Source organism: Doryrhamphus excisus, chromosome 14 (assembly GCF_030265055.1).
Source record: "Doryrhamphus excisus isolate RoL2022-K1 chromosome 14, RoL_Dexc_1.0, whole genome shotgun sequence".
Lineage (NCBI taxonomy): Eukaryota > Metazoa > Chordata > Actinopteri > Syngnathiformes > Syngnathidae > Doryrhamphus > Doryrhamphus excisus.
In genome coordinates this window covers 17,353,866-17,372,999 of record NC_080479.1, presented here as the reverse complement: position 1 = coordinate 17,372,999, position 19,134 = coordinate 17,353,866, and the positions used below count along the sequence as shown (strand labels likewise).

General features: G+C 34.2%; 1 protein-coding gene across 8 annotated transcripts in view; it reads left to right on the top strand.

Annotated features, from left to right (window-relative positions):
- Nucleotides 1–19,134, top strand: part of epb41a (erythrocyte membrane protein band 4.1a) — a 53,577-nt gene that overhangs the window by 17,540 nt on the left and 16,903 nt on the right. For 2 of the 8 annotated variants that reach the window (XM_058046433.1, XM_058046434.1), the window contains exons 11-16: nucleotides 138–313; nucleotides 1,699–1,928; nucleotides 2,118–2,192; nucleotides 3,543–3,590; nucleotides 7,876–7,938; nucleotides 10,037–10,207. In XM_058046433.1, coding sequence (XP_057902416.1) covers nucleotides 138–313; nucleotides 1,699–1,928; nucleotides 2,118–2,192; nucleotides 3,543–3,590; nucleotides 7,876–7,938; nucleotides 10,037–10,207 — 763 coding nt within the window. Of the gene's footprint in view, nucleotides 1–137; nucleotides 314–1,698; nucleotides 1,929–2,117; nucleotides 2,193–3,542; nucleotides 3,591–7,875; nucleotides 7,939–8,062; nucleotides 8,111–10,036; nucleotides 10,208–19,134 lie in introns of all 8 variants that reach the window. The other 6 variants (XM_058046437.1, XM_058046435.1, XM_058046436.1 and 3 more) reach the window with 6 other exon arrangements.

The following is a 19,134-nucleotide window of genomic DNA, read 5'->3' as shown; positions in this document are numbered from 1 at the left end:
AATTAACATGTGATAACAATCTCGAAAAACAATTAAGCAAAAATGAAAGCAATACTTCATTCACAAAATGTTTAGCCATGACTGTAGATTCCTGCGTGTTTGAGATCACTGCTGCTGATAAAAACCTGTCTATGCAGGCTCACGTCCACTGAGATGGTCACCACTCCCAGGAAGTTCTTGGCGTTGGGCTCCAAATTTCGCTACAGTGGTCGAACTCAGGCTCAGACCAAACAAGCTAGCTCTCTCATCGACAGACCGGCTCCACTTTTCCAGCGATCTTCCAGCAAGAGGAATTCTCGCAGCATGGATGGAGGTAGAGCATTCCTGGTATATAGTTGGTATTTATGTATACCGTCAATTCCGGACTATTGAGCCACACCCACTAAATATACTGTATAGGCTGCATTTGTCTAGACACACAGATACACTATAAACCTTGCAATCACTTTTACAAGAAAGTAGTCCAAGCAGAAGCTGGAGTAATGGTAATGGTTTTATTTCATTTGAACATGCATCAGATTACAATTGAATGCATCCCATAATCAGTTCACAGTTCCACATGTCCAAAAGGAGTAGGAAGAAGCAAAGCTTATTAAATCCTACCCCTCCATATGGTACTTTTACAATCAGTAACTGTTACATTTGTTCACTTCCTGCTTTCCTAATATAATTTAAGTTGTTTTTTATTTTTTTTATTTTTTATTTTTTTCATTTTATTTTTTTATTTTTTTGTTTAATTTAATTTATAATTAATTTATAATTAATTTATAATAATAATTATTTTTTTTACTACTATTTTTATTTTTATTAATTTTAATTTGTACTCCGGTTTCCTCCCACATTCCAAAAACATGCTATGTTAATTGGTAATGGTTTAATTTCATTTGAACATGCATCAGATTACAATTGAATGCATCCCATAATAAGTTCACAGTTCCACATGTCCAAAAGGAGTAGGAAGAAGCAAAGCTTATTAAATCCTACCCCTCCATCTGGTACTTTTACAATCAGTAACTGTTACATTTGTTCACTTCCTGCTTTCCTAATATAATTTAAGGTTGTTTTTTTTTAATTTTAATTTTAATCCTAATATAATTTAATATTTAAAAATAATTATAATTAATTATAATAAATTAATAATTAAGAATAATAATTTAAAATAAATATATTTTCTTGGTTTGTTTATTTATTTTTCATCTTATTTTGTGTAGAAAAATAAAAATTAAGATATTTGAGAACAGTGGAATGTTTTATCAGAGCTTTTATTGTAGAAAATTGGAACCAAAGCGAAGTTTTTTTTTATTTTTTTTGTTTTTAATAAATGTGTTTTTTTTTTTTTTGGAAAACCTGATGCGGCCCGAGCTCCAGTGGCCCCCAAGTAAATTGAATTTGAGACCCCTGCAATATACAATTGTGCCATTGGAAATGAATGGCAATTTGGCGCCCTCTAATGGTGGGAAATCATATTAATCATTCTACTGTTCTACATGGTGACACATCCCAGGAAATGGAGTGGTTGTTTTCCAACCTGATTGGTGCTGGTTCGATGCAGCTTCCAACCAGGAGCTAACTTGCTAACTAAAAAAGACAACAATAAAAATAACTTTTGTTTACAGTTTAGCTTAGCGGAAGTTGTTTCGTATTAGCATTGCTTAGCATTGCCTTTGCTAGGTTGACCCTTTCTGTGTTCACTCCAAGCCATGGCGTCCACTCCAGACAACAAATCAAGCCGCCCAGTGAGCGCGCCCATCATGTCGCCCGTGTCTCCAGGGGAGAACACGCCGTCCCCGCTGCTACACAACCTTCACCTCGCCACGCGCAGCAACAGCTCCACACCCAAGTTCCACCGCTCTGTCGACAGGAAGTCGGACATCAAGGGATCCGCTAAAAATCAGAGCCCCAAACCTGAGTCCACTCCAGAAATCAAGGTATTGATTTTTGGATTCATGCTGTTTTGTTATTGTTATTGTTATTGTTATTGTGGAGCGCGACATGTGATCTTATATCGGTCCGGCATTGGTCACGTCAACCAACAGTGACTCGCAATGAAAAATATATTAACGGTGGTTTGGCTTGGAATTGAACATGATGTGTGTGAGCTGTGTCCGTACTACCAGACATTGGCCAGAAGAGAACGGAGGCATTCCCCCTCTGTGACCAAGACCAACGGGGAACGAGAGAAAAAGAGCCAGGTTTGTTTACAGATTGCACGATCCGAGCAAAAGAGCGATTAGCATGTTAGCTACACAGTCGGGAAATCAGGAAGACCTGGGTTTGAATCTCCGCTTGTAAACAAACTTAAAAACATTCCATGTGCTAGTTTCACCAAAAACATTGAACTTCAAACCTGAAATGCCAGCAACGCTATGATGCCCAGGGCCCGGGGGCTTGTTCCTATCGGTGTTGTTTGATAAGTGCTGAATATTTGATCTGTGATTTCATGACAGAATTCCGCAAAATTTCATAAAAAAATAGAAAATGAATCAGATTCAATATATATATTGGTATCGGCTTATCATAATTCTATGCATCGCTAATAAAAACACTAGCTACACAAGCTAAAACTCAACTCTGAACCCCATGACGTCACTTCCTGTCCTGTCCTGCACGTGCACATATCTTACTTGTATCTTATATGTCATATCATCTCTTGTTATGTGCACGATATTGGGTAATAGGAGTGTAAATGTGACTATAGGGGTGTTATTTCATGTCTAGAGGTCTCTAATAATGTTAAAAAAACTGTCCTGAACAGGTTTTTCTATGCTCTAATTATGAAAAAAATTAATTTTAGCTTAAAATTAGCTTGTGATATTGTGATATTCAGTTGGATTCTAACGCTTTTGTGATGAATTATTATTATTATTATTATTATTATTATTATTATTATTTACAATATCCAGTATCCACTTTATTTATATAGCACAATTAGTACAACTTGTAAAATAAAAAGTAAAAATAAAATATACTAAATAAAGGTACAAATTGAATTTAATCTAAAACTAAAAGATAAGAAATAAATAAGAAATAAGAAATAAAATAAATAAATAAATAAAAAGTAAAATAGATATTAAAATATTAAAAACAAGAAACAAAGCAATAAAAGTAAAAAAAAATAAAACCAATTAAAATAAAAGAAAAAACTAAATTCAATTTTTCCCTTTGCTTATTTGCATCATGTTGAATTACATCATATTGCAAAAAATTGCACCATATAATATCGGATTGAATTGATTTGAACTAAATGATTATCGTATCGTTAAGGTATTGCATCGTATTGCCAGAAAATTCCATGTATCGTTAAAATATCGTATCTCTACAGTGCATCGAGATGCGTATCGAATCGTCCTCAGTGCTGACATTCACACTCCTAATTTCCAACATTGCATTGACTTTACACGGGAGAACATATTTTACACACTTTCTGCATGCATATTATTATCATTCATTATATATATATTTTTAAATATTGTCAAATCTGAGTAAATTTGAGGCAAAACAGTCCGACATAATTGTGTCTCTTTTCTTCGATGGGGGTGCAGCACTCTCCTCAGGACAAAACAAAGATGGAGATGATGCGAGTGAGGAAGGTTAGCGTGCGTCTGCTAACACGGTGTTGTCATTGCCTGCTTTAGTTTTTCCACTTTTTTTTTTTAATTTTACGCACTGACGCTTTTGTACATGTTCAGCAACTAATTCATTTCCAACTGTGTTGTGTTTATTTTTGGATTTCTTTTCATGGGACGACACTAAAGAACTGATACTTTGATACAATTTACTGTCCCCTCAAATATAAACATGGCTAAAATAGTGTAGAGGGCTCTAATAATGTTAAACGTAGCAACAGATTCATTAACTCAGTAGACACCATTCATTGATGGTGTGTATTAAAAAAAAGAGTTGCACTGCACTGCAGCAGTTTTTGCATCAACAGTTGCATCACTGTTGATATTTTTAAAAAAACTATTAACTCTCCTCTTGTGTTAGGGTCGTCACCGACCCGTTTTACATTTTAATGCATAAAAAGAATCACATAAAAAATATAACAAAAAAAAACAAAAAAAATAATTTTTACAAAAAAAATTTTCTTTACAAAAAAAAAAATTACAAAAAATTGACAGTAGTATTGTTTTCATTTTCCTTAATTGTTTTTCAAGATTGTATCACATGTTAATTTACCCTCCTCTTGTGTTAGGGTCGACACCGACCCGTTTTACATTTTAATGCATAAAAAGAATCACATAACATTTGTTTATTGCATCAAGGCTTTTTGACTTTGTCAAGAAAATCTATTTCGACAAAAATAAAACCACAAAAATAATTTTTACAAAAAAAACTAAAAAAAAAAAAAATCCAAAAAAATTTACACAAGTATTGTTTTCATTTTGCTTAATTGTTTTTCAAGATTGTATCACATGTTAATTAACCCTCCTCTTGTGTTAGGGTCGGCACCGACCCGTTTTACATTTTAATGCATAAAAAGAATCACATAAAAAATATAACAAAAAAAAACAAAAAAAATAATTTTTACAAAAAAAAAAAATTACAAAAAATTGACAGTAGTATTGTTTTCATTTTCCTTAATTGTTTTTCAAGATTGTATCACATGTTAATTTACCCTCCTCTTGTGTTAGGGTCGGCACCGACCCGTTTTACATTTTAATGCATAAAAAGAATCACATAACATTTGTTTATTGCATCAAGGCTTTTTGACTTTGTCAGGAAAATCTATTTCGACAAAAATAAAACCACAAAAATAATTTTTTCAAAAAAAACTACAAAAAAAAAAAATCCCCAAAAATTTACACAAGTATTGTTTTCATTTTGCTTAATTGTTTTTCAAGATTGTATCACATGTTAATTAACACTCCTCTTGTGTTAGGGTCGGCACCGACCCGTTTTACATTTTAATGCATAAAAAGAATCACATAAAAAATATAACAAAAAAAAACAAAAAAAATAATTTTTACAAAAAAAAAAAATTACAAAAAATTGACAGTAGTATTGTTTTCATTTTCCTTAATTGTTTTTCAAGATTGTATCACATGTTAATTTACCCTCCTCTTGTGTTAGGGTCGGCACCGACCCGTTTTACATTTTAATGCATAAAAAGAATCACATAACATTTGTTTATTGCATCAAGGCTTTTTGACTTTGTCAGGAAAATCTATTTCGACAAAAATAAAACCACAAAAATAATTTTTTCAAAAAAAAACTACAAAAAAAAAAAATCCCCAAAAATTTACACAAGTATTGTTTTCATTTTGCTTAATTGTTTTTCAAGATTGTATCACATGTTAATTAACACTCCTCTTGTGTTAGGGTCGGCACCGACCCGTTTTACATTTTAATGCATAAAAAGAATCACATAAAAAATATAACAAAAAAAAACAAAAAAAATAATTTTTACAAAAAAAAAAAATTACAAAAAATTGACAGTAGTATTGTTTTCATTTTCCTTAATTGTTTTTCAAGATTGTATCACATGTTAATTTACCCTCCTCTTGTGTTAGGGTCGGCACCGACCCGTTTTACATTTTAATGCATAAAAAGAATCACATAACATTTGTTTATTGCATCAAGGCTTTTTGACTTTGTCAGGAAAATCTATTTCGACAAAAATAAAACCACAAAAATAATTTTTTCAAAAAAAACTACAAAAAAAAAAAATCCCCAAAAATTTACACAAGTATTGTTTTCATTTTGCTTAATTGTTTTTCAAGATTGTATCACATGTTAATTAACACTCCTCTTGTGTTAGGGTCGGCACCGACCCGTTTTACATTTTAATGCATAAAAAGAATCACATAACATTTGTTTATTGCATCAAGGCTTTTTGACTTTGTCAGGAAAATCTATTTCGACAAAAATAAAACCACAAAAATAATTTTTTCAAAAAAAACTACAAAAAAAAAAAATCCCCAAAAATTTACACAAGTATTGTTTTCATTTTGCTTAATTGTTTTTCAAGATTGTATCACATGTTAATTAACACTCCTCTTGTGTTAGGGTCGGCACCGACCCGTTTTACATTTTAATGCATAAAAAGAATCACATAACATTTGTTTATTGCATCAAGGCTTTTTGACTTTGTCAGGAAAATCTATTTCGACAAAAATAAAACCACAAAAATAATTTTTTCAAAAAAAACTACAAAAAAAAAAAATCCCCAAAAATTTACACAAGTATTGTTTTCATTTTGCTTAATTGTTTTTCAAGATTGTATCACATGTTAATTAACACTCCTCTTGTGTTAGGGTCGGCACCGACCCGTTTTACATTTTAATGCATAAAAAGAATCACATAACATTTGTTAATTTTTACAAAAAAAAAATTACAAAAAAAAATAATTTACAAAAAAATATAATTTTAACAAAATAAAAATAATAATAACAAAAAAAAAATTTTGTTAGGGTTGGTTTCGACCCGGCTATAATAATATGACTATGAAGCAATATTTTGAGCCACAACCGAAATCATAAGTGTACAATTAGCCAACACAATGACAACCAGCTCCTCTTCTCATCATGTAAGCTTCAGGGGATTCTCATTTTGACCGTTTTTTTCCACTATACATGTGACGTGAATTCACTCATTTGATTGGCTGATTTCACATTTACAATTTGGATCATGGAAAGAATGGCAACAAGTACAGTGAACCAAGATATGGACCTGTTCTGATTTTTTTAAAATTTCAGTTTATACTAAAGTTCTGTTGCTGAAAACAATTACTTTTTCTTACCTTTTCTTGACATTAATATATATATATGGGTCATAATTCACCCGAACACCATAAATGTTTCTTTAGTGATTAATACTAAAATGAGAAAATAAATAAAACTAATTGATTTAAGAGATATGTTCTATAGCCCTCAGTAATAGCCAGCTAACAAAAGAACCTTCAATTTATTAATATGATATATATATTTATATATAATATTCTTTTTATATACATATAATATTATTTATATATATATATATATATATATATATATATATATATATATATATATATATATATATATATATATATATATAAATATAAATAAAATTATATATTTTTTTATTTATATTTATATATATATTTATAAAATTTAAATTATATATAAAAATTATATATATTTATATATATAATATTCTTTTGAGGTTCATTTTACCATTTTTGGAAATTGAAATGGAGGGGTATAGTGACCAAAAAAAGGCCTACATGCCCACACCAAAAGTATTAAAACCAATATTTTCATGCATGAGGAAGCCTAAGAAGGTAACCAAGACATGAGAAGCAAATTTGATGGTTATTATTTTTATTGTATTTTATAGCTGATTTAATACATGGGTCAAAACCGACCCGGTAAGCTAACACAAGAGGAAGGTTAAAGACACACCTTTTTTTTATTAGGCTTTTAACTAATATTTTTAAACTTTTCTTACGTTTTTATCTTTTTAGTCCTATTTTATGCTTTTAGTCTTTAGCTTTTAACTCCAGTGTTTCCTCAAGGGGGGGTCCTCCACACTGGGGGCTGTGTCGGGTCTGCTGAGGAGGAGGGGAGGGGCTTTCTTTGTAATTGTTTTTCTTTTTAATTGTGGTATTTTTTTTAATTCTGTAAAGCACTTTGTGTTGCATTTCTTTGCAGGAAAAGTGCTCTACAAATAAAGTTGATTTGATTTGCATGTTTAGCATGTGTGTTCCCCTTTGCTTGCAAACGGGAATGCTCCCCACCGCTTTGCTGGTCCTGTAACCTTTTTATTTATTTTCATGATTCATGTTTTTACCCAGGTGGGTGCTGTTCATTGTGTTCCATTGCAAATCCAACGTAGAATTTGTTTATTAGGTTTGATTACAAAATATCTCTTTTTTTTTCCAATTTTCTGCAGAAACGAGCTAAGAAACTTGAGGGTGAAACTATTTATATCAGACATAGCAATTTGATGTTGGAGGTTTGTATGGACTTTTTTGGATGTTTGCTTCTGTTTCACTGCTTGCGTCATTCCTTTTTTTAATTTTTTTTTTATTTTTTACTTTGACTCTTCTGTTTCTCTTTATTCACTGTATTGTTTTCAGCTTAACCCCAAAGGCTTGCAATGCACCATTTTCCTCTCTGACTCTGATGCAAGTAGTAGCTTCACTTTTTCTTTCACATTGTCATCTGTCATGTATTTATATTTATACTACATAATCTATATGACTGGGAGAAGTTATCCTTTGTAAGGTTAAACTGGGTCTGCAGCATTAGTGCTGAAACGAATAAGACATTGGCGAGTGTCATTCATCGGTTTGAGGAAGTTGGACTCAAACCGAAACGTACTGTAAATCCAATTAGTCCATGCTTATATGATTATCTTTTATAGGAAATGGGCATTTCAGGATCAACTTCTGCTTAAAAGTACCAAATTGTCCTTCCTGTCATATATATTATGTGTACATAAACAACCTTGCATGCTGTTGTTTTCATGGTCCAGTCACTTTAATTGATACTCCTTGTTTTTCCATTGTGTACACCCCACATTGTTCCATTTAGTACTCACATACTCTGAAATCATTTTCAAGTATTTGGACAAAGTGGTTTTTAGGATTTTGATGATCTTTTAGGGATTTGATGATGAAATAAATTGAATGTTGCAGCCAGATCACAGCCCAATTTAGCCGGGGTGTCCCAACTGTCCAATCATTAGTATCAACTTGGGTCTTAAAGCTTTCAAAGATATATTAGGAAAGCAGGAAGTGAACAAATGCAACAGTTACTGATTGTAAAAGTACCAGATGGAGGGGTAGGATTTAATAAGCTTTGCTTCTTCCTACTCCTTTTGGACATGTGGAACTGAAATGAAATTATACCATTACCAATTAAAATAGCATGTTTTTAGAATGTGGGAGGAAACCGGAGTACTAATAAAAATAAATAAAAATAAAAATAGTAGTAAAAATACAATTTAAATTTTTTTTATTTTAAAAAATTAAAAAAATTAAACAAAAAACAACTTAAACTATATTAGGAAAGCAGGAAGTGAACAAATGTAACAGTTACTGATTGTAAAAGTGCCAGATGGAGGGGTAGGATTTAATAAGCTTTGCTTCTTCCTACTCCTTTTGGACATGTGGAACTGTGAACTGATTATGGGATGCATTCAATTGTAATCTGATGCATGTTCAAATGAAATTAAACCATTACCATTACCAATTAACATAGCATGTTTTTAGAATGTGGGAGGAAACCGGAGTACAAATAAAAATACAAATAAATAAATAAAAAATAGTAGTAAAAATACAATTAAAACGTTTTTAATTAAAAAAAATGAAATAAAAAATAAAACAAAAAACAAACAAAAAACCCCAACTTAAATTATATTGGGAAAGCAGGAAGTGAACAAATGTAACATTTACTGATTGTAAAAGTACCAGATGGAGGGGTAGGACTTAATCAGCTTTGCTTCTTCCTACTCCTTTTGGACATGATTATGGGATGGACTGATTATGGGATGCATTCAATTGTAATCTGATGCATGTTCAAATGAAATTAAACCATTACCATTACCAATTAACATAGCATGTTTTTAGAATGTGGGAGGAAACCGGAGTACAAATAAAAAAAATAAAAAAAATAAAAATAGTAGTAAAAATAAAATTTTAAATTTTCTTAATTTAAAAAATAATTAATTATAATAATATTTTTTAATATTTTTTAATAATAATTAATTAAGTTAAAAAATAAAACAAAAAACAAACACAAAAAAAATAACTTCAACTATATTAGGAAAGCAGGAAGTGAACAAATGTAACAGTTACTGATTGTAAAAGTACCAGATGGAGGGGTAGGATTTAATAAGCTTTGCTTCTTCCTACTCCTTTTGGACATGTGGAACTGTGAACTGATTATGGGATGCATTCAATTGTAATCTGATGCATGTTCAAATGAAATCAAACCATTACCATTACCAAAACCCTAAACCTATCATTGTCCAAATATCTTACTAAATGCATCTTTCCCTTAAATGGGACTTTTCCCTACCCGACGCTAACATCCTGTCTCTTTTTAAGGACGTGGATAAAACCCAAACGGAGATCATGCGTCACCACACGAGCATCAGTGAGCTGAAGAGGAGTTTCATGGAGTCGGTACCTGAACCCCGACCCAGCGAGTGGGACAAGCGCCTTTCCACCAACTCGCCTTTTCGCACGGCAAACGTCAACGGCCAGCTACAACCAGCGGTGAGTCCGTCACACTGGGGAACTCCAGTCTGATTGCTTCTTGGTTCTATGTGGGGAAAAAAAAAGTGTTGGCATGCATGACGCATTAATACAATATTAATTGTGAGACAATTCCACAGCCATGCCATCCGTCATCAAAGACAAAGGCGGGATTTTGGCCAGTAATGTTCACTGTAGCACATTTTATATTGTAGTAATCATATGTAGAAATAAACAATATAGGCCACATAAAGACTGCAATGGAACCTTGGTTAGCGTTATTAATCCGTTCCAGAAGGTCCGTGTAAAAACCGACATACGTGTGGATACGCCGCAATCACAAAGGATGGGGGTGGCGTTCTCGTATGCTTGTTTATAGTCTAAATCGGCGAATAAATTGAGTTAATTTTATTGTTTGAGGTGTCACTAAAACTACAAATATGGACGTCAGTCGCCGTTCTGCTTGAATTTGCTTCTCTGCAGTAAAAGCTAATTTTCACTTTTTTTAAAATTAACATCAGGTGTTTAAATTAATAAAAAAAAACATATTTATTTTAAATTATTACTATTATTAATTATTAATTTATTATCATTATTATTATATTATATATTATTATTATTATTACATTAGGATTAAAATTATACTTATAATAAAAGTAACCTTAAAGAGATGCCTAAGCAGAGAATCGAACCCAGGTCTTCCCGATCTCCTGACTGTGTGGCCTACATGCTAACCACTCGAACACTGTGCCCCCAATTCTCAATTTATTATTATTATTATTATTATTATTATTATTATTATTATTATTATTATTATTATTATTATTATTATTATTATTATTATTATTATTATTATTATTATTAGGATTAAAATTAAAAAAGCTAATTTTCACTTTTTTTTATTAACATCAGGTGTTTAAATTTAATAAAAAACATATTTATTTTAAATTATTATTATTATTAATTATGAATTATTAATGTATTACAATTATTATTACATTATATATTATTATATTAGGATTAAAATTATACTTATAATAAAAGTAAGCTTAAAGGGCTTTTTTGGGGGGGCATGCAAAATCCACACAGAGATGCCCAAGCGGATAATCGAACCCAGGGGTTCCTGATCTCCTGACTGTGTGGCCTACATGCTAACCACTCGACCGCCGTGCCGCCAATTATCAATTTTCTTCTTCTTCTTCTTCTTCTTCTTCTTCTTCTTCTTCTTCTTCTTCTTCTTCTTCTTCTTCTTCTTCTTCTTCTTCTTCTTCTTCTTCCTCTTCCTCTTCCTCTTCCTCTTCCTCTTCCTCTTCCTCTTCCTCTTCCTCTTCCTCTTCCTCTTCCTCTTCCTCTTCCTCTTCCTCTTCCTCTTCCTCTTCCTCTTCCTCTTCTTCTTCTTCTTCTTCTTCTTCCTCTTCTTCTTCTTCTTCTTCTTCTTCTTCTTCTTCTTCTTCTCATTATTATTATTATTATTATTATTATTATTATTATTATTATATTCGGATTAAAATTATACTTATAATAAAAGTAACCTTAAAGGGCTTTTTTTGGGGGGGGGGGCATGCAAAATCCACACAGAGATGCCCAAGTGTAGAATCGAACCCAGGTCTTCCCGATCTCCTGACTGTGTGGCCTACATGCTAACCACTCGACCACCATGCGCCGCTAGCAAGGACCTTTTGTTTGTAAATAAATAAATGAATGACATTACCAACACAAAAATGAAGATACATATATATGTAGCTTGTATTTACATTTTCAATGCTAACAGCTAACCAAGGTTCCATTGTAATGTCAGTTTAGTTGGGACATTGCTGTTTTTTTTTTCCCCACTTGCTTTAAATGCCCACGGTCAAAGTCCAAGCAATTACAGTATAAGTTAATTACATAATATTACATCAGTTTTCTTCAGGACTTTGTTTTTTTTTTTTTTTCTTCCTTCTGCAATACCCAATGTAATTAATTAGTAATCAAACCCTACATTACCGCCCCGTGACAAAATATGGGAATTGTTTTTAAACAGTGATGATTTTCTTGTTCTTTTTCTTGTTGGACTCTACACTGATGTTCCACTTGATGGCGCTGTTGGCTTTTGTCATTGCAATGCTTCTGCATGATAGTAAGAGCAATAGCAATGAGGCGGGCGGGGCGGGGCTGGGGGGGGGGGCTATATGGCTTACTGTAAGACCTTTTTTTTTTTTTTTTTTTGGCGTGCCTGTGCGCAGTGTTACGACACCAGCTACATAAAAACTAGCTGTGTGCCGCATGTGAGGGGGGGGGAGAAAAAAAAGGTGCATTGCATTTGGTTGTCTGGCCGAGGCTGCAGAGGTCTTACTTAATCCATCCCGGTCCAGAAGGAGACTCCCAGAGGCGCTTACTTGCAGGAATGAGATCACCAAACAGTCCTGGATCCCAGATCTGGAATAACTTTGCTGTGGCTTTGCTCTTAAAAATGGCTGCTGCTGAGTGGCATGGCTGGGCGCAAACCCCCCCCCCCCCCCCCCCCCCCCCCCCCCCCCCCCCCCGCCCGATGGTTTCTTCGCATGTTCCTTGAGCCTGGTTGGATCAGTGGAAGTTCCAAGAGCAAAAGAACAATGGGAAATAAGACATCTGTCATCCGACACTTCCTGTTTGTCTCCAGATATTGCTGTCCCATCATCTTTCCCCAAATAAGTTTCGGCAGTTCTCATTTCTTAAACGCAAAATACATTTCACTTCCAGACGATGTACAGTAGATCATATGGCGTTGCTATTATCATAATTCCTCAAATGCTACGTCTCAATGTATTACAGGGTATAGACCCCTTTAAAACTCCATAAATAGTAACATTTATACAAACCAGGAGTGTCCAAACTTTTTCCAGTGAGGCCCACCTTAGTGAAAAATGAAATAATGCAAAATAATAAAAAAAAATATTTTTTATTATTGTATGATTTTAGCTAAATATTTTGTCTTTACTTTCTGATTTTGCCATGTTTATTTCAGACGTCTTGTTAAATTTTATGTTTGGAATATACCCCTGACCAAAAAAATAAATAAATAAAAAAACAGGAGATATTGATAATGATAGAAAAACAACCCTAATTATACAAAAAATTATTTCAACTCTATGCTACTAAAATTAACAAAAATTATTTTTTCTTTAAATATTATAATGTTATATTTGTAAAATGACAACTTTTTATTATTGTCTTTTTTTCTCTAAATATTTTGACTTTACTTTCTGATTTTCCCATGTTTATTTCAGACGTCTTGTTAAATTTTATCTTTAGAATATATATTTATTTTCTATTTTATTTTATTCATATATATATTTTTTACAAAAAACAACAGCTGCGGACTGAAATTGTCCCCAGGCCATAATTTCAACACCCCTACTAAATACTAACTAACTACTATATGAATTAAATTATATATATATATATAATTTAATTCATATATATATATATATATAATTTAATTCATATATATATATATATATATTTATTTATTTATTTATATATTATTTATATATTATTATTTATTATTATTATTATTTTTTTGTATTATTTTTACAAAAAACCAGCTGCGGACTGAAATTGTCCCCCAGGCCATAATTTCAACACCCCTACTGTAACCCAAAAAAATCCCTGTCTGTGGAATCTCAAATATATATAATATAATATATTATATATATATTATAATATATATAAATATATATAATATAATAATATAATAATAATATAATATCCCTATAATATCCCTTTGTTACAAAATAACTAACACAGTGACGCTTTTTTGGGTGCTACCTGAGTCACTCCTTGGTCATTTGAAAATGATTTCCGAACACTAGGGACGATGATGACACAGGATAAAGATGAAAAACAGTCTCCGCTGCATCACCGGTTAAATCAGTCTTTAGTTTTATGTTATCAGTTTTATGCTATCCTCTATGAGAATATGTGCAGAGTATGCCGTGTACTCTGTACAGTTATCCCTTACCACTTCCAAAAATATAGTACCTCATCAATCATGTCATTTTGTGGTTGAATATGGCCTACTATTATTCAAAATATGCTCATTTAAGCAAATTGTATGCATTTTGTCTTAACGTTTGCAAATATAAGACATCAGAAGATTTGTGATGATATTCATTCATTCATTTTCTACCGCTTTTCCTCATGAGGGTCGCGGGGGGTGCTGGAGCCTATCCCAGCCGTCTTCGGGCAAGAGGCGGGGTACACCCTGGACTGGTGGCCAGCCAATCGCAGGGCACATATAGACAAACAACCATTCACACTCGCATTCATACCTATGGACAATTTGGAGATGCCAGAGGGTGGAATCAAACTCCTAGCTGTGAGGTCTGTGCGCTAACCACTAGGTCGCCGTGCAGCCGCATAATAGTGACTGCCTATGAAAATGGCAAAAATGCTACAATGCTAACATGCTAATGTTAACATGTTAATACCTACCATGATAGTGCTAAGTGTTCATATCAAGTGTCTACCCATGAAAACGGATAAAAATGCTATTATGATAATATTAGCATGATAAGAATGCTAACATGCTAACTTTAGCATGCTAACACCTAACATGATAATGGTGTTGTAAAAATGTTTATACCTAAAGTATGTTTTATCCCATAGAAATTGCAAAAAAATGCTAGTATGCTAACATTAGCATGCTAGCAATAGCATGCTAACACCTATCATGAAGGCTAAATGTCAAGTGATCTGACATAGCATTACATTCCAATAACATGCTAGGTTAACTGGCCACTCCAAATTGTCCATAGGTATGAATGTGAGTGTGAATGGTTGTTTGTCTATATGTGCCCTGTGATTGGCTGGCCACCAGTCCAGGGTGTACCCCGCCTCTCGCCCGAAGACAGCTGGGATAGGCTCCAGCACCCCTCGCGACCCTCATGAGGATCAGGATCAGATCACTTGTTTGGGACATTTAGCCTTCATGGTAGGTGTTAGCATGCTAACAATAGCATGCTAATGTTAGCATACTAGCATTTTTTTTGCAATTTCCATGGGATAAAAAACATACTGTCGGTATAAACATTTTTATAACACCATTATCATGTTAGGTGTTAGCATGCGAAAGTTAGCATGTTAGCATTCTTATCATGCTAATATTATCATAATAGTGTTTTTACCCGTTTTCATGGGTAGACACTTGATATGAACACTTAGAACTATCATGGTAGGTGTCAACATGTTAACATTAGCATGTTAGCATTGTAGCATTTTTGCCATTTTCATAGGCAGACACTATTATGCGGCATTCATACGCCATAGGTATGAATGTGAGTGTGAATGGTTGTTTGTCTATATGTGCCCTGTGATTGGCTGGCCACCAGTGCAGGGTGTACCCCGCCTCTCGCCCCCGAAGACAGCTGGGATAGGCTCCAGCATCCCCTGCGACCATTGTGAGGAAAAGCGGTAGAAAATGAATGAATGTGAAGCTATAACGCCATCTAGTGGTCACATTTGGTATTACAGTTTTAGTGCGTGACCCTCCTGTCACCTCTCCATGCGCCCCTCCATGATGAGGTCAGTGCTTCTGATGGTGACACCCTATAAATTCTGTCTTATGGGCCATTATTTTCGCTGAGCGCGTGGCGACGTGACTTCATCAAGCCAATGTTGATTTATTGTCACCGCCTTCCCCTGAGCTCCCAATTTTCATTTTCTTACGACGCTGCTCTGAATTAGCCGTTGCTCTGCAGCATCGAGGCTGGTGTGTGTGTTTTTTTTTCCGCAAATTGGGTTACTCAGCTAAATGTCCCAATCAGATTAACCGGCGACAAGATAAGCAATACAATAATCTCCAGTGAGACGGCTTACATGTTTGTGTAAATGAAGACACGGCACCAAGTAGATTAGGGACCTTTTGGAAATCTGTTTTGTTTTTTACAAATTCCAAAAGTACGTTGTATCCAACCACAAAACGGCAACGATTTATTAATTTATGTATTGTCGAAGTGGCAAGGGTTTACTGTAGCTTGTTAGCTTTCTTCGCCACGAGTGAACAACGGTAGTTAAAGAGAGAATCGGATTATTTTCATTGCAAATGTTCCCAGAGGTGGTCAGTACACCCTTTGCTATGTGATTGTAACCAGTTATTTAATTATTTAATTGGGGTTAATTTAGTTAATAAAACCGGTAGTGTGGTTAGCGCGCAGACCTCACAGCTAGGAGACCGCGGGTCAATTCCACCCTCGGCCATCTCTGTGTGGAGTTTGCATGTTCTCTCCGTGCATGCGTGGGTTTTCTCCGGGTACTCCGGTTTCCTCCCACATTCCAAAAACATGCTAGGTTAATTAGCGACTTCCAAATTGTCCATAGGTATGAATGTGAGTGTGAATGTCTTACTGACAACAAACATTTTGCTAACAGCACTCGATTCATCACACTGCAACTTAATACTCAAAAGGTGTATAAACAATACTAATACTAATTTATACTGATACTAAAATACTAACACTAAAATACAAATTTCGCAAGGGGGCGGAACAGCTAGGAGACCAGGGTTCAATTCCACCCTCGGCCATCTCTGTGTGGAGTTTGCATGTTCTCTCCGTGCATGCATGGGTTTTCTCCCGGTACTCCGGTTTTCCTCCCACATTCCAAAAAACATGCTAGGTTAATTAGCGACTCCCAAATTGTCCATAGGTATGAATGTGAGTGTGAATGGTTGTTTGTCTATATGTGCCCTGTGATTGGCTGGCCACCAGTCCAGGGTGTAGCCCACCTCTCGCCCGAAGACAGCTGGGATAGGCTCCAGCACCCCCCGCGACCCCCGTGAGGAAAACCGGTAGAAAAGGAATGAATGAATGAATGAATAAAAAAATAAAAAAAAACAACTTAAACTATATTAGGAAAGCAGGAAGTGAACAAATGTAACAGTTATTGATTGTAAGTACCAGGTGGAGGGGTAGGATAAAATATAAAAGTAGTAGTAAAATAAAAATTTAAAAATTTAAAAATTTAAAAATTTAAAAATTTAAAAATTTAAAAATTTAAAAATTTAAAAATTTAAAAATTTAAAAATTAAAAAATTTAAAAATTTAAAAATAAAACAAAAAACAACAAAAAAACAAACAAACAAAACAACTTAAACGATATTAGGAAAGCAGGAAGTGAACAAATGTAACAGTTACTGATTGTAAAAGTACCAGATGGAGGGGTAGGATTTAATAAGCTTTGCTTCTTCCTACTCCTTTTTGGACATGTGGAACTGTGAACTGATTATGGGATGCATTCAATTGTAATCTGATGCATGTTCAAATGAAAACAAAAAAAAACCATTACCATTATTTACAAAAATAAACAAAGTATGCAATGTTTGACATTCACAATGGTGCCTTTCAGCTGATAACTACTCCATCGAGTCTTAGCGACCCGATAATTAGAAGAGGTAGTTGTTAAGGAGATGTGTGCACATAATACTCAATATACTAATTGCATAAGGTATCTAGAATATAACAATGAATATAGAGATATAACATTAACGTTTAAAAACCCGACATATTCCTTGCAGACCCAATACCGCCGTACTTTCCCTTTAAATGTCTCATCCATTCACTACCATCTTCCTCCTGTAGTGAGATGACCATATTCCACTTGTCTGTTCATTGTTATTTGTCTCTCCTGGTCTTCCACTGCTGTGCACAGCGAGGGAGGCCGTCTCTGTTCGGACACAAGGTAAGAGCGTATAGCCTGTCCCCGACACCAGGGGGATCTCCGCCGCTCAGACGTGGCTTTCCGCTGGACGATGAGGACAGTGAGTTACATTGGGTTGATGAAGGGGAGGATGATGATGACGATGATGAGGAGGAAGAGGAGGAGGAACAGGAACAGGAACAAGCCCGGGGTCACACGTTAGAGGTGACTCTCAGAGTGCCAGATGAGGTGAGGAGCTTGGGCAGCCCCGGCGAGCTAAGCCCGTCCAGGCTCCACGGACACCACAGGCGCTCTCGGATGTCCTTCTTCCTGTCAGGGCTGCTGGCGATGGCCCTGACCATGCTGTGGTTGCTTCTGATTTGAAATACAAATCAATGCGACAAAACGTCCTCGCTCAAATACCGGTTTCCATCCCTCTACCTCAAAGTTCCTAACAGATTCAATGTCATGGGTTTTATTTCAGCTGGCGTCATTGTCATGGTTGAACATCTTTTAGGGTCATTTTAGCGGCCTAAAATGCCTGATTTCATGGCAGCTTTTTCACAAAGTTGCTTATTTTATTCAATAACGTGGCATCCGCTTGTGATTTTATGAATTGGTTATCAATATTTGAATATATAATCGTTGTACGTTTAACCCCAAACAGCACAGGATTTCAACAAATCTAACATCCTTTATTTGCATATTTAAACCCTTCCATAGTGATGGGAGTTGCAGTGTTTGTTGTGCTAAAATTGCCATTTTTTTCCTTGTCTAATTATAGGAACGTTAAGTTGCTGTGTGATGAGTTTAGCAGTTTTTTGTAAGATGATAATTATAGGCGGGAAACTTGTTGAAGAACGAGTAGCGTCGTTAAGATGAGAAGAAATCAAGACAAACCAATTTGTCGGAATTCATAAGCTCGGCTCCTTTTTTCCTTGGCGGTATGACGTGATGTGAATTTTGTTTTAAAAAAAATTGCGAAAGTTGTGATTTTTTTCCTTGTGTGTAATTATTTGAACGTTAAGTTGCTGTGTGGTGAGTTAAGCGTTTTTTGTAAGATGATAATTATAGGCGGGAAACTTGTTGAAAAACGAGTAGCGTCGTTAAGATGAGAACAAATCAAGACAAACCAATTTGTCGGAATTCATAAGCTCGGCTCCTTTTTTCCTTGGCGGTATGACGTGATGTGAATTTTGTTGTGCTAAAATTGCGAGAGAAAGTTGTGATTTTTGTGTGTGTGTGTAATTATTTGAACGTTAAGTTGCTGTGTGATGAGTTTAGCGTTTTTT